General features: G+C 36.7%; 3 protein-coding genes across 6 annotated transcripts; 2 read left to right on the top strand and 1 right to left on the bottom strand.

Annotated features, from left to right (window-relative positions):
- Window positions 1-2,791: 2,791 nt before the first annotated feature.
- Window positions 2,792-6,995, top strand: LOC113348612 (calcium/calmodulin-regulated receptor-like kinase 1). Of its 3 annotated transcripts, XM_026592452.1 has the most exons (9): window positions 2,792-2,867; window positions 2,978-3,144; window positions 3,545-3,918; window positions 4,343-4,496; window positions 5,244-5,370; window positions 5,600-5,685; window positions 5,781-5,852; window positions 6,013-6,216; window positions 6,312-6,995. In XM_026592452.1, the coding sequence occupies exons 3-9, from the start codon at window positions 3,605-3,607 to the stop codon at window positions 6,729-6,731; spliced, it is 1,377 nt and encodes a 458-aa protein (XP_026448237.1). In that variant the 5' UTR covers window positions 2,792-2,867; window positions 2,978-3,144; window positions 3,545-3,604; the 3' UTR covers window positions 6,732-6,995. The 3 variants fall into 3 exon arrangements, with proteins under 3 accessions (XP_026448237.1, XP_026448239.1, XP_026448236.1); XM_026592454.1 differs by lacking the exon at window positions 2,978-3,144 and having other exon boundaries at window positions 2,844-2,977; XM_026592451.1 differs by lacking the exon at window positions 2,792-2,867 and having other exon boundaries at window positions 2,884-3,144.
- A 194-nt stretch (window positions 6,996-7,189) lies between these two features.
- LOC113348611 (50S ribosomal protein L24, chloroplastic-like) lies at window positions 7,190-9,956 on the top strand. The gene is made up of 4 exons (XM_026592450.1): window positions 7,190-7,416; window positions 8,308-8,346; window positions 8,977-9,207; window positions 9,514-9,956. Exons 1-4 carry the CDS (start codon window positions 7,300-7,302, stop codon window positions 9,712-9,714), a joined length of 588 nt encoding a protein of 195 aa, XP_026448235.1. The 5' UTR covers window positions 7,190-7,299; the 3' UTR covers window positions 9,715-9,956.
- A 13-nt stretch (window positions 9,957-9,969) lies between these two features.
- On the bottom strand, window positions 9,970-11,969 carry LOC113348609 (anthocyanidin reductase ((2S)-flavan-3-ol-forming)-like). 2 transcript variants are annotated; one of them, XM_026592448.1, is made up of 6 exons: window positions 11,779-11,969; window positions 11,319-11,494; window positions 11,019-11,225; window positions 10,745-10,904; window positions 10,439-10,652; window positions 9,970-10,319 (listed from the first exon to the last, which is right to left on the bottom strand). In XM_026592448.1, exons 1-6 carry the CDS (start codon window positions 11,894-11,896, stop codon window positions 10,175-10,177), a joined length of 1,020 nt encoding a protein of 339 aa, XP_026448233.1. In that variant the 5' UTR covers window positions 11,897-11,969; the 3' UTR covers window positions 9,970-10,174. The 2 variants fall into 2 exon arrangements, with proteins under 2 accessions (XP_026448233.1, XP_026448234.1); XM_026592449.1 differs by having other exon boundaries at window positions 10,439-10,622.
- Window positions 11,970-12,196: the final 227 nt, after the last annotated feature.

The raw sequence follows: 12,196 nt of genomic DNA, 5'->3' as shown, positions 1-12,196 counted from the left end.
TAAAAAATATCTTTTATTCTTCTGGCATTTGTATAGTTACTGATTTCGTGTAAAATATTATAATCATATGAGTTTTTAAAAAACTCACGTGCTAGCGGCAAAGTTAACGACGTCAAATAACATAATTTTATTTAATTTTTAATTTATTAGTAAACAGAGGTCAAGATTTAACGAGTCAATGTAGGTCAACGTCATTTACAAGTACCAACTCCTAAGTTGGAAAAATATTATAACAAGCACTAAAGCCGTAAAAAACCTAAGTATCAAACATCAAATAACCCAAAAGTTGATGATAATCTTTATTTTATAAATCTTTTGTCATTCTTTTGATAGTTATGACTGTGCAACTTTTTTCGATTCATATGTCTCTTTACGTTGCTTTCAGATTATATGAGATTAAACTTCGATTTCTACTAACTAAGTTCCAGTTTCATATTGGTTTATCTTTTTTATGATTTTATGACTTTTGATTTAACGGATTTCATATCTAACCTTTTGAGTTGTCATATCAGATAGTCATAAAAAGATGATGGTGACCTAACCCATAAGTGAGTCACATATGTTAGTATTGATTTATGTTTTATGTTAAAGTGTTTGGTAAAACAATTGGCAACTTCATACTTGTGAGATAACTAAATACCTTTTTTCTGGGTATATTTTAGTTGATCGGTGGAAAAACCTTGTATTAAGAAAATGGAAACATTCTAGTAAAGTTTCACCACTTTTTTTTTTTTTTTTTAAACAAGGGAACCTTTTCATTAATAGAAATTCAAGGTTACATTGGGTAAGAAAAATTAGTGAATACAAAGTACTAGAACATGCCATACAAGTACAACACGGAGAAATCCGACGAGAGAAAGAGAAGGATTAACGGAACATGACTAAAACAAGCATGAATAAGAGCCGATGTTAAATAGGTTAAATAATGGTTTTTTTTGTTCAGAATTAAATTCCAACAATTTTGTTTGTTTTTCTTCTTCATAAAGAAATGCTCCTAAAGTTGGAGTGATTTGCTCAAATCTCTTAAAACTTGTGATGAAGATTCCTTCGTCAAGAATGTCATTGATGAAGATTTAGATGAAGTTTCTGTCACCGGATAATCCAAAGATGAAGATTCCGGTGTCGGTGACAAAAATGATGAAAATCCCGGAAAGCATCTTAAGTGCTCTTAAAACCCATGTAAATAAGAGCGACCATTAAAGCCGAGATAAACTTCTCTAGTAGAGGAGACAAAACCACCATAATAATGTATAAAACTTACCGAACGGTAAGAAAAAACCATAAAAAAAAACTACTAAAATCAAAGAACCAAATGAAAACAAGTAAAAGAAGCGAAAACCCCGCTCAGATCCTTGCCCAAAAAGAGCATATCTGAGCAAGATCGGTTGCTGGTGTTGGAGAGTTTTTCTCTCCGTGGAAGAGTTACATTGCACCACGTATACTAACATAACATCCACGCTAACAACCATTTAACCAATAACTATAATGGTAATATTGGTACTATATCATTGATTTGAGCGGTATAATTTTGGACCAGCAGTTTGGTGTCAAAATTAAAATTTCAATATTGTTAATAGGGGTACCGGATTTCATATGAAGGTACCAAATGCATATAAGACAAAGGACTTTTTATTTTATCTTATATGCATTTCGGTACCCTCCGGTGAAATCCGATAGCCCATTAGCAGCATTGTTAAAACTTAATATACAACGAAGAAGATACTATTATTCTATAATTTGGAATAAATTTAATCCGGTTGATATTTTGCGGTCTGATTGATATTAGCTCATCCAAATGTGACTTTTGTGAATGTACGTCACGAATCGCAATCTGCTGATTCTTATAAAAATGCTTAGTACTCTGTATGAGAGTATTAGTTACCTACCATGGTGTTAGGGTTTCTGACCAATCTTAAGCTAACGTGTTAGGATAGCACACTGCATATGAAGGGGACACTCTAAAGTCGCAAGCTATCCAGCAGGGTTTTAGACCATGATTATGTTCAAACTGTATAATTTCAAACCAAAAGTGGCAAGATTGGACAATGTACCCGACAAAACTCTTACTTCTACAGTCTCTTCCCATTTGGATTCTTATACTATAATTCCAGTTTTAACCTCCATGTTTAAATGAATTTGTGTCGACTAAAACTGTAAGACAAATGCTATTCCGTACCGTTTTGCGGGAAGCTATCCGGTTTAAACGGGTTTCTTTACCGTTAGATGATCAAATCAACGGTTAGATTCACATTCAGAAATGGACCCACCACTTTTAAGAAAGGACCCATCATTTTTCTTAAAGGGTTCAAAGCTCTTAGATCAGGATTTTAGCATGATCTAACCGTAAAGAAACCGCTTGAACGAGATAGCTACCCGTAAAATGGTATGAGACAACATTAAACTAGGACTCATAAACTAGTTCTCATAGGACTGTATTTTTCATCATCTATCCAAATGAAATAACATCATCCAATTTTTAAGACCACAATTCCTCATGCCGATAGCATTTCGAGGCCAATTTCGGATTGGCCACCATAAACTCACAACCGCACGTCAGTTGGGGGAGTTATTATTACTATTCCGTATAGTAAAAAATAGCAACAACTACACAACAACCACCACCTCCACCTCTCGACCACACTGATTAAACTCCCTCATAAATGTTGACTGACCTACTAAAACCGAACTTAAAACTACCATCCCACTACTAAGGGCATTTTAGTCATCTCTTGCAACAAAATCCAGGAACGCAGCTTTCGTTCATATGGGATTCGCGCCCATAAGCGCGTCTTTTTTTACAGGACTACATACAACGGCGCACCACGAAGATAAAGCAGACATTCACTTTTCTTTCGGAGTTTAAAGAAGTAAAAAAACATTATTTAAATAATTTAATTTTCTAGTTTAAAATAAATTACTAATTTCCGGCAAGGAAGAAGAGTATGCAGGCTCTAATCAGTTTCTGTCTAGTCTACAGGTGAGAAGAGAAGAAGAGTCTGACTGACACTCCGCCATTTCTGTCTCCGTTTTATTCAGATAATAAACAATTTCTTCGACTTTTTCTTCAAAAATTCGAGATTATTATACTTCAACAGGTTATTATAATTTCAGTCTACAAATCTGTAACTGTTCCTCATTTAACAGGTATTTGAGTTTACAACGATGTACATTTTTTTTTTCATTTTTCTTCACAAAATTAGGATTCTTCTGTTATACAGATTTGTTACTTTCTGCTGTTCTTGATCTTGATTTCTAGATCTGTTCATGTTTTCCGATTTTGAAATATTTTTTTTTTGATTGAACAGTTCTTGATATTGCTGTAGTCTGTTGTTTATTTTGTCTTATCCCCTGCGAGAAACATTGTCCGAATAAATAGGGATTGTCCAATTTGTATCCTTCTGGAAACAAAGAATGGAATGATTCATTCTTTTGGGCCAAGAATGGAATGAATCTTTTCTGGTTATTTCTATAGGGTTTCATTAGTTACAAAGAATTGGTATAGTTGAATTTTTATGTTTGACAAGGAAGGTTGATGATTCTGCAGGTTAATGAATGGCTGGCTCAAGTGTTTGAATAGCTGAAAGTCCAATCTGAAATCAAGGATATGCAAGGAGTTTCAGTGGGGCTTATAATTGGGGTTTCAGTTGGGGTGGTTATTGGAGCTTTTTTGGCAATAGCTACTCTATTCTGTGTTAAGTATAGGAGGAAGCATTCACAGATAGGGAATAGCAGTTCTAGAAGAGGTGTGAAAATACCAATTAGAACTAATGGTGCTGATTCGTGTACAATATTGTCGGATTCAACATTGGGTCCAGAATCACCTAAAACATCTGACGCCAATAGCAGATCATGTTGGATTGAAAGTTCTAATAAGAAGAGTGTTGTTTCCATGTCTGGAATACCAAAATATCCATACAAGTATGTTATTAATGACTTCTCTTAAATCCTTAATTTGCTTTCCATATAAACATTGTAATATTTGTTGCTTGATATTTTGTTCTCTTTATCATTCGAAACATATATCTGTTGCAATTAATACGAATTATGGGTATCAATAGAATCCAATAAAGGCAGCTTTTCTCAGCTTAAGTCCCCATGTTGCTTGTATTGGTCAATCTTTAACATCCTTGTGGTCCTGGAATCAACCAAAATCGGTTTATTCATTATTAGACTTGGTTCATTTTGTCAATACTAGACTCAGTTGTGCGCTCTCTTACTTTGTTATGTCTTGTGTGCACAACATTCAGGACTCGGTTTCATGTCAAGCTTATTAGCTCAGTGTAGACTTCGATTTGTTGGTGTAACTTATGTTCTTAACCGTATTTGTATTGACTTTCCACAGGGAACTGCAGAAAGCAACCTGTAATTTTACCACCATGATTGGTCATGGGGCCTTTGGTCCTGTTTATAAAGCTAGAATGGGAACAGGTGAGACTGTTGCTGTCAAAATGCTTGCAACTAACTCTAAACAAGGAGAGAAGGAGTTTCAATCCGAGGTATTTGGGATTAAGCATAATTGTTGTAAACTCTTAAGTCCTTATGATTTATATTTATGATCTTATAATGCAAATGTTCCACCATCCTTAATCACACCTTTTTGAAATTACTTGGTTTTTAGAAGGTCACCTGTTGATTTGTGGTGATCTGAAGGATGAGTAGCTACGTTCTGGCAAGCTAGTGTTAATGGATGTTGATGCACACAATTCAAGTCCTTGTTGAAATATTCTTTAGATGTGATTAAGATTCCAATAATAGCGTAATTAATGGTAGAAAATTTGTCTATGTTCATTTTGACTGATTATGTCGTACTATCTGTATAACAGAAACTCTGAAGTCAATGAATGAAGTCTCAGTTGCAACTTACCATTTTAATACATTTTTAGGTAGCTGCATCTTGGTTAGTTGTTTTCCCATGTTTAGCCTTCACCTATGAAGCTTCCAGTATGTTGAACTGGCTTCTCTTCTCTGTATGATATGTATGCAGTATGTGGGATTTGTATTTATCTGCATGTCCCATTACCTGTTCTCATTTTTGTTTCTTCCAACTTCTTATAATGTTCACTATATGTCATGAATAGTATTGCGTCCTTACTGGAATACTTTCTGGGTAATTTAGTATTGCGTCCTTCCAACTTCAAGTGCAGTTTTTTTGGTCTCCACTTGCCAAATTCAGTTTATATTAGGCAATATCTACTGCCAGATACCTTATCAGATTTATCATCGTTTTTCTTTTACATTTTCAGGTTTCATTACTTGGAAGATTGCACCATAGAAACCTTGTGAATCTGGTGGGATATTGCGCAGAGAAAGGGCAGCATATGCTTGTATACGTGTACATGAGTAATGGCAGTCTTGCTTCTCATTTATACAGTAAGTCATACTGCAGTTCTTATTTGATATAGAAGAGAGAATTATGAAAGACAAAAGTGGCAATGCAAGTCTCTTCTAGTCTTCTATGAGCTATTACTTGATATGTGTAGGGGAACTTTTTGTCTTGGATAGGGCAATTTTGTTATTCCTGAATGTGTAAGATAATGTGGTCAACAGTCGAAGGTCCTAATTAACAATTTTTTGCTTCACTGTTGCTAATGTTTTGCAGGTGAAAAGCATGAACCTCTGAGCTGGGATTTGAGGATTTATATTGCTCTAGATGTAGCAAAGGGTTTGGAGTATCTTCATGATGGGGTCAGATTTCCATCTCTGAAGGATTTGATAACCATTAGCTATTTGTTCAAACTCCCGGCTGTTTGCTCATCGTGTCTTTTCTTTTATTACTACAGGCCGTTCCACCTGTAGTGCACCGTGATATCAAGTCTTCCAACATACTCTTGGATAGGTCGATGAGAGCCAGAGTATGTAACTCTTCTGCGTCTTTTAAATCTTGAGTATATTGATTGTAACAAAAGAAAAGTTGAGGGAAGAGCAGAAGCCTGTGGTCTTCCGATTTGTGCATTATAACATGTTATCTTATATCTGGAGGAACCAACTGATTATGTATTCGATATTGAACAGGTAGCTGATTTTGGACTGTCAAGGGAAGAGATGGTTAATCCCCATGCGTCTAACATTAGGGGAACTTTCGGCTATCTAGACCCTGAGTACATTTCGTCGAGGGCATTCACTAAGAAAAGTGATGTCTACAGTTTTGGTGTCTTGCTATTTGAACTTGTTGCAGGCAAAAATCCACAACAGGGGCTCATGGAACTCGTCGATCTTGTAAGATCAGAAATCTCTTAGCATGAGATAAATATCTTACCATATATTGTGGTCTATTGTTGTCTGATGAATGTGATATTATTCATGATGAACAGGCAGCAATGAACTCGGAAGGGAAAGTTGGGTGGGAGGAGATTGTTGATTCTCGACTTGATGGAAAATTTGACACAGAACAACTGAATGAAGTAGCAGCCCTTGCATACAAGTGCGTTAATCGCTTATCTAAAAAACGGCCAGCAATGAGGGATGTCGTGCAGGCGCTATGTGGTGCAATCAATGTGAAACAGAGTAAGAATAACGCTCTCGCTCGAGGAATATCTAATACTGATGACGAAGTTGCTATTGAAATGCCGCCATTAGATCAAACTGAAACAAACCTTGCAATCACTGAACTTAGGAGACAGGAATCTCAAAACTCAATCAGCAGTCACAGGAGGCAGGATTCTCAGACCTCCATCAGTGAACTTAGGAGGCAAGAATCTGTGAACAGTTCTGTGGATCTGCCCGAAGTTTAACTGCAGCAGCACTTCCGTTTTGGCTTCTTTATTTTTTCATATAAACTGATGTTAGCAAATTTAGTGTTGATAAGTTTTCTCAATATACATAGTGATGATGAAAAGGGAGTGATTTAGTAGGGAAAGAAGACAGATTTTCTGGTGTAGCTTTGAGTTTTTGAAGCTTGTGTAGAGTCGATCTCAGCTCGAGATTTGCTCATCCAAACAATCCTAACTTCTTCTGTGTATCATAATCCAAGTTTTGTACATTTTGTTTTGTTTCTAGAAAAGAGAAAAGTACGCAAAAGAATCTGACTTTGTTTTTCACTATTTTCAACTTATAAATGATAAAGGCCACCACCTATTGGAAATTCGGGCCACCATCCGGGCCATCGACCTCTCCACTATACTACGCTGGGGTGCGCAAGACGCACCAGTTATTTCCCATTAGACTTGTCTTGGGGTGTTGTTATCTTCGGAGTAATCTTGTTCTCTTCGGAAGAGCATTATCCACACTCTGAAAGGAGGAAGGAAGGAATACGAACAAACCCAGAGCAAGAAAATCACTTGAGAAACCAGAAGAAGAAAAATGGCTGCGCTTCAAAGCTCTATGACTGCTCTTCAGAGCTCCATGACTTCTCTTTCAATCTCTTCTTCCAATTCTTTTTTTGGCCAACGCTTCTCACCCACTCTCTATCCTACTCCGGTAAGTTTCTCTCACCTTCTGCTTGTTAAACCCTTGAAAGAAATTTTGATTTTATATAAGAATGTGGTTCAATGCTAGTTTTTTTCGACTATCTGTTCTAAATTTGGGTTTCTGGGTTTCTCAAGTTCATGATTTCTCACTTTTTCTTCTTCATACGCAAATGAAATGAAATTACTGTACTCATCTTTAATAATAGTGTTATTTTGGTAGGGTTGAGATAAGATTTTTGGTTAGAGAGAATTTTGATTGGAAATTGAACAGCAGCAGAACACTAGTTTAAGGAGTACATTGCTCTATTTTGTGCAGAACCTCATTTGTTTCTAAAACCTAAAACCTAAAACTTATCTATGGGTGTACCTAGACTAGAAACTATACATCACTGGTTGTTTAATTTTCTTTGGAGTTTGGTAATTTGTTAAGTAAAAAAACTAAAATGTGGTTACATCTTAGGGAATTTGGTGATTTTATTTTGTTAACTAAAGTGTCAATCTTCTTATGCTTACATAATTTTGCAGACATTGCATATTTGAAAGGCACAGTTCAGCCGTTTTTGTACATTTCTCCTGCTTTGGTGATTAGTTTGTCCTGCCAAGTGTTTGTAGAATTGGTTTTGTTATTTTTCTGTTAAGTTTTAGCTTTAAGGATACGATTTTCTTATTTTAACATGTACAAGCTTTATCATTGCCTCTATGAACTCTATAGAATCTGTCCAGTTAGGTTTCTTCCACTTAATCATCCGAGAATCTGAATTATGGTTATTTCATAATCTCTTGATTCTTGTCTAGCAGTTTGTGGATTAAAATGTATATTTTCATCATACTGCTCAATGTGTTCCCACTCCAGTTGTATTCATGGGGTCTGTTTTAATGCACTTTCATGTTTGACATGCAGGTTAAATCTGTGGAGAAGCCATGTCTGATTGTAATGAGGGTAAGCTATCTCATTCCGTAGCATTTTAAGTGTGTCGTATATCCTCATTATGGGTTGTGAATTGGAGACTCAAGTATGGAAAGAAACGCATCCCTTTATGGGGGGCTGAAATGCCCAAATGGCTACAGTCTCACCCCTGATTGAAGTTTGATGTCTCATGTTTTATGTAAGCACATCATCATTAACACAGCATGATTTAAGAATGATATGTGCGACTTGAAATGTTGCACATTTTCTCGACCACAAACTTTCATCATGACATTCAAGAAGAGACGTGCTTAGGCAGTTTACCAGTCTGGTGCCTTTGGTTGGAACCCAAGTCAATGGAAATATGTGTAGTAGTCTTTCTTCCTTTCCCCCCTTAATATCTCCCAACTGTAACATAGACATTGATGTTGTCAGGCTCTTGTTAGTGGTCTTTATGCAGGCATGCTGAAGTCTTGTGTCTCACCTATCAAATGTTGATAAAATTGCTGTGTTAGGTCATTGTAGTGGTATGCAGCTTCGATGTAGAAGCATTGTAGGACATCTCTCCCTAGTCCCTCAAAATCTAGTCACATATTACCGTTGGTGCCCTCGCATTGGTGGTGCTTAATTTGTCTGAATGTTAGTTTTATCCTGTTGTTGCAGCTCAAGCGATGGGAGCGAAAGGAATGTAAGCCAAACAGTCTCCCAGTTTTGCAAAAAATGCATGTGAGGTTAGGGGATACCGTGAAAGTTATTGCTGGAAATGAGAAGGGTAAAATTGGAGAGGTCATCAGACTCTTCAAGCATAACAGCACTGTCATTGTGAAAGATATGAACATAAAGACCAAGCACGTGAAGCCCAAAGAACAAGGGGAGCCAGGACAGATTGTGAAGGTTAGTATTTTTCTTCTCCTTTTGTAATTTACATGCACTTTTTAACTCTTCATGCATGATGTTTTAGTATGCTGTGCATCTTCTTTTCTGTCTTTAAGTTAAAGTTGTTCATAGTTGCTAATTGTATTTGATGCACATCTAGTATATCAAATCAGGTCAACATTTAGAATATCCATATTTGGAAGTGCACAGTTATTGATTTTCCATCCCAATTTTCAAGATCCAAAATGGCCAAGTATTTTACTGAATGTTGGTATGGGAACTCTTTGTTATGTCATTATAATGCATTTAAATTGTGGTTAACAGGTCGAAGGACCTATTCACAGTTCAAATGTGATGCTCTACTCGAAAGATAAGGAAGTGCATAGCCGTGTGGGTCATAAAATACTCGAGGATGGATCGAGGGTACGTTACCTAGTTAAAACGGGGGAAATTATTGACAACAAAGATGACTGGAAGAGAGTAACCAAAGAAAAAAAGCAGGAATTGGAGAAAGTTGAAGCCTAGGGCTTATCAATTTTGTCTGTTCATGTAGATACTGAAACTGTTGTACTAAACGTTCTTTTATGTATGCGCTTTCATTGTTGGGTCATTTTTGCTTTTTGGATCTGTGAAGCCTCTCTCTGTAGACAGCTATTAGTGTTTCAATGGGTTATATTTCTCAAGCATGAAAACTTTTTCATGTTAACTAGCAGTGTCAGTCACTGGAAAGAGTGACTTCTGCGCTACTTAGTACTGTTTTTCACTTCTACCGGGTGTCCATTAATCCTGATCTTGCTCAATTTTTATTTGGTCTTGCTAGATGATCTCAACGTACATTGTGAAATGGACATAAGTACATGGAAACGCATCAAAGACGATAAAGATAATAATGAAAGTCTGAAAAATAGTAAAGCAAATCATGAGCGGGACAGCATTTCAGGATTATAACTTATTCTCTAAGCAAGTAGATAGTTGGTCTTGTTCTTCATTTCTGCAGAAGTCCTACAGATTTGAAGTACTCCACAGATTGATCATAAATTTCCTCGATCCCATAGTTGAAGCTGAACCCTTCATTGATGAGCTTTTCTGAGGAGAGACTCAGCTTGGCCGTTGCAGGGAAATCTCCAAATCTGCTAGAAAAAAATCACATCCTTAAAAAAATCTTAAGCTACTAGTCAAAATTTACTATGAAGATTAGATGCAAGCATATTTTTGTCCTTAAATTGGTTAACATATGCTAAGGGCTTACTCAGTAGTAACAGCATACTGAGGGTACCGATGACTCAAGAACTTAGCCAGCTCTAGAACACTGGTGTTAACATTGCAGCATATGTATCTTCCGGAAGCCGACTCCTTTTCAGCTAGAAATATGTGCGCGTCAACAACGTCCTCTACATGCGTTATGGATATTGAACCCGATAGCATTTGCATACCTTTCAGAGCATTGATCAATTCATGTTTACCTATAAGTGTCGAAAAACCTTACAATTTAAGACTAAAGTTATTTTCCATATGAAATTTTCATTTGGGTGAAAGCCAGTTGAGGGTATAAAACCTGTGAGTAATGACATGCCAAGACAGATGCTAGAGGGGACAGTATGAGTGAGAGATGGTCCAAGCATTAGAGAAGGTATGACTGTGATCAGGTCAATCTTGTTTTCTTCTGCACATTTCCAAGCTTCCTTCTCTGCTAATGCTTTGGACACCGGGTATCCCTGCAATATGCAGTATAAGTGTTTCTCTTTTTGTGACAACAGTGAACTTACTATGATACAACACGCTTGTCAATTGATAGACTTGTGATTTTAGTTGATGCACAAATTAATTACCCAAGTAGGTGGCTTGGCAGAAGTTAAATACTCAATATCCGTCCAGCAACTCTCGTCCATCACCAGCCCACCGGTTTCCTTGCTCAGATCTTTTATCGAAACCGCTGCAGCTGATGATGTCAAAACGACACGCTTCACTGTCTTTGCGTTTACGCATGATTGCAATATGTCGAGGGTACCTTGGATGGCTGGTCTGATCATGTCCGCCTATGTACACGTTAAGTGTTAGCAAAAAAAATTAGTTACTGCAAGATCAGGATTTTAATTTGGCAGATTACTTGAGTTCTCAGAATATGTAACCTCAGGGTTTTGGGAAGCAAAATGCACAGGAGTAGCAACATGAAAGACAATACTACAGCCAGAGATGGCATCATCAAAACTTCCCTCATTTGTTAAGTCTGCTTGAAAAATTTTCAAGTCACCATGTTCATGATCCTCCACTAGCTTTAAGAGATGAGCTACCTTTTGCTCATCCTCTGACAATTTACAAACAAACAGAATAAACCAAAATTCAAGAAATGTATTCAGCTTAGACTTCGAAATGGAAAACAAAATGAATGGTTGAACTCAATGGAATTTTATGCCACACGTTGGCATTGCCAATGGGCCGCATTTAGCTACGTTAGGTCTACTCTGTAGGCTGTACTGATATGGGGAGTTTATTATTGGGTTTCTCTCCAAACACGCCATGTGAAAATTAAAACCTCCAGAGTTGATTGATGGATTAAACGCATTTTTATAAGATTTTAGCGATAAAAACCTGGATTCCTTGCAGTGGTGTTGACGGAATAACCCTTGTCGAGCAAATGTTTGACGAGCTTTGAAGCCATGTATCCGGTGCCCCCAGTCACACAAACTTTCTTCTTTGAATCGGCCATTGATTGTTAAATTTTTCTGGTGTTGAAGTCCTAAAACTAAAATGTGCAGGAAAGGCTAATTATGTTGAGATCAATCTCAAAACCTATCTTTATATATGCGAAAGTTTTATTTAGTAGATGGACAAGGGGGAAGGTGAGCACATTGTCACCAAATATCACAACTAAAAAGCTTCAAAAAGGGTGAGAATGGGGTTTGGTTGGAATAACTATTAATTTCTAAGTTGACTAATGCATCTACTATTCTTTATGCACAGCTGCATAGTTGACTAATGCGTCTACTATTCTTTAGAACTCACAGAT

The sequence above is a fragment of the Papaver somniferum genome, chromosome 2 (assembly GCF_003573695.1).
Source record: "Papaver somniferum cultivar HN1 chromosome 2, ASM357369v1, whole genome shotgun sequence".
Lineage (NCBI taxonomy): Eukaryota > Viridiplantae > Streptophyta > Magnoliopsida > Ranunculales > Papaveraceae > Papaver > Papaver somniferum.
Note: the sequence above shows the minus strand (reverse complement) of the source record. Positions and strands in the feature narration are given on the sequence as shown.

Coding starts and splice junctions, on each gene's coding strand:
- LOC113348612 (XM_026592452.1), top strand. CDS start 3,605: ATGCAAGGAGTTTCAGTGGGGCTTATAATTGGGGTTTCAGTTGGGGTG. Junction 5,371..5,599: donor TCTTGCTTCTCATTTATACA/GTAAGTCATACT, acceptor AATGTTTTGCAG/GTGAAAAGCATGAACCTCTG. Junction 6,217..6,311: donor TCATGGAACTCGTCGATCTT/GTAAGATCAGAA, acceptor CATGATGAACAG/GCAGCAATGAACTCGGAAGG.
- LOC113348611 (XM_026592450.1), top strand. CDS start 7,300: ATGGCTGCGCTTCAAAGCTCTATGACTGCTCTTCAGAGCTCCATGACT. Junction 7,417..8,307: donor CCACTCTCTATCCTACTCCG/GTAAGTTTCTCT, acceptor TTTGACATGCAG/GTTAAATCTGTGGAGAAGCC. Junction 8,347..8,976: donor CATGTCTGATTGTAATGAGG/GTAAGCTATCTC, acceptor CTGTTGTTGCAG/CTCAAGCGATGGGAGCGAAA.
- LOC113348609 (XM_026592448.1), bottom strand. CDS start 11,896: ATGGCCGATTCAAAGAAGAAAGTTTGTGTGACTGGGGGCACCGGATAC. Junction 11,226..11,318: donor TTGCTTCCCAAAACCCTGAG/GTTACATATTCT, acceptor ACGTGTACATAG/GCGGACATGATCAGACCAGC. Junction 10,905..11,018: donor CTGCCAAGCCACCTACTTGG/GTAATTAATTTG, acceptor TGCATATTGCAG/GGATACCCGGTGTCCAAAGC.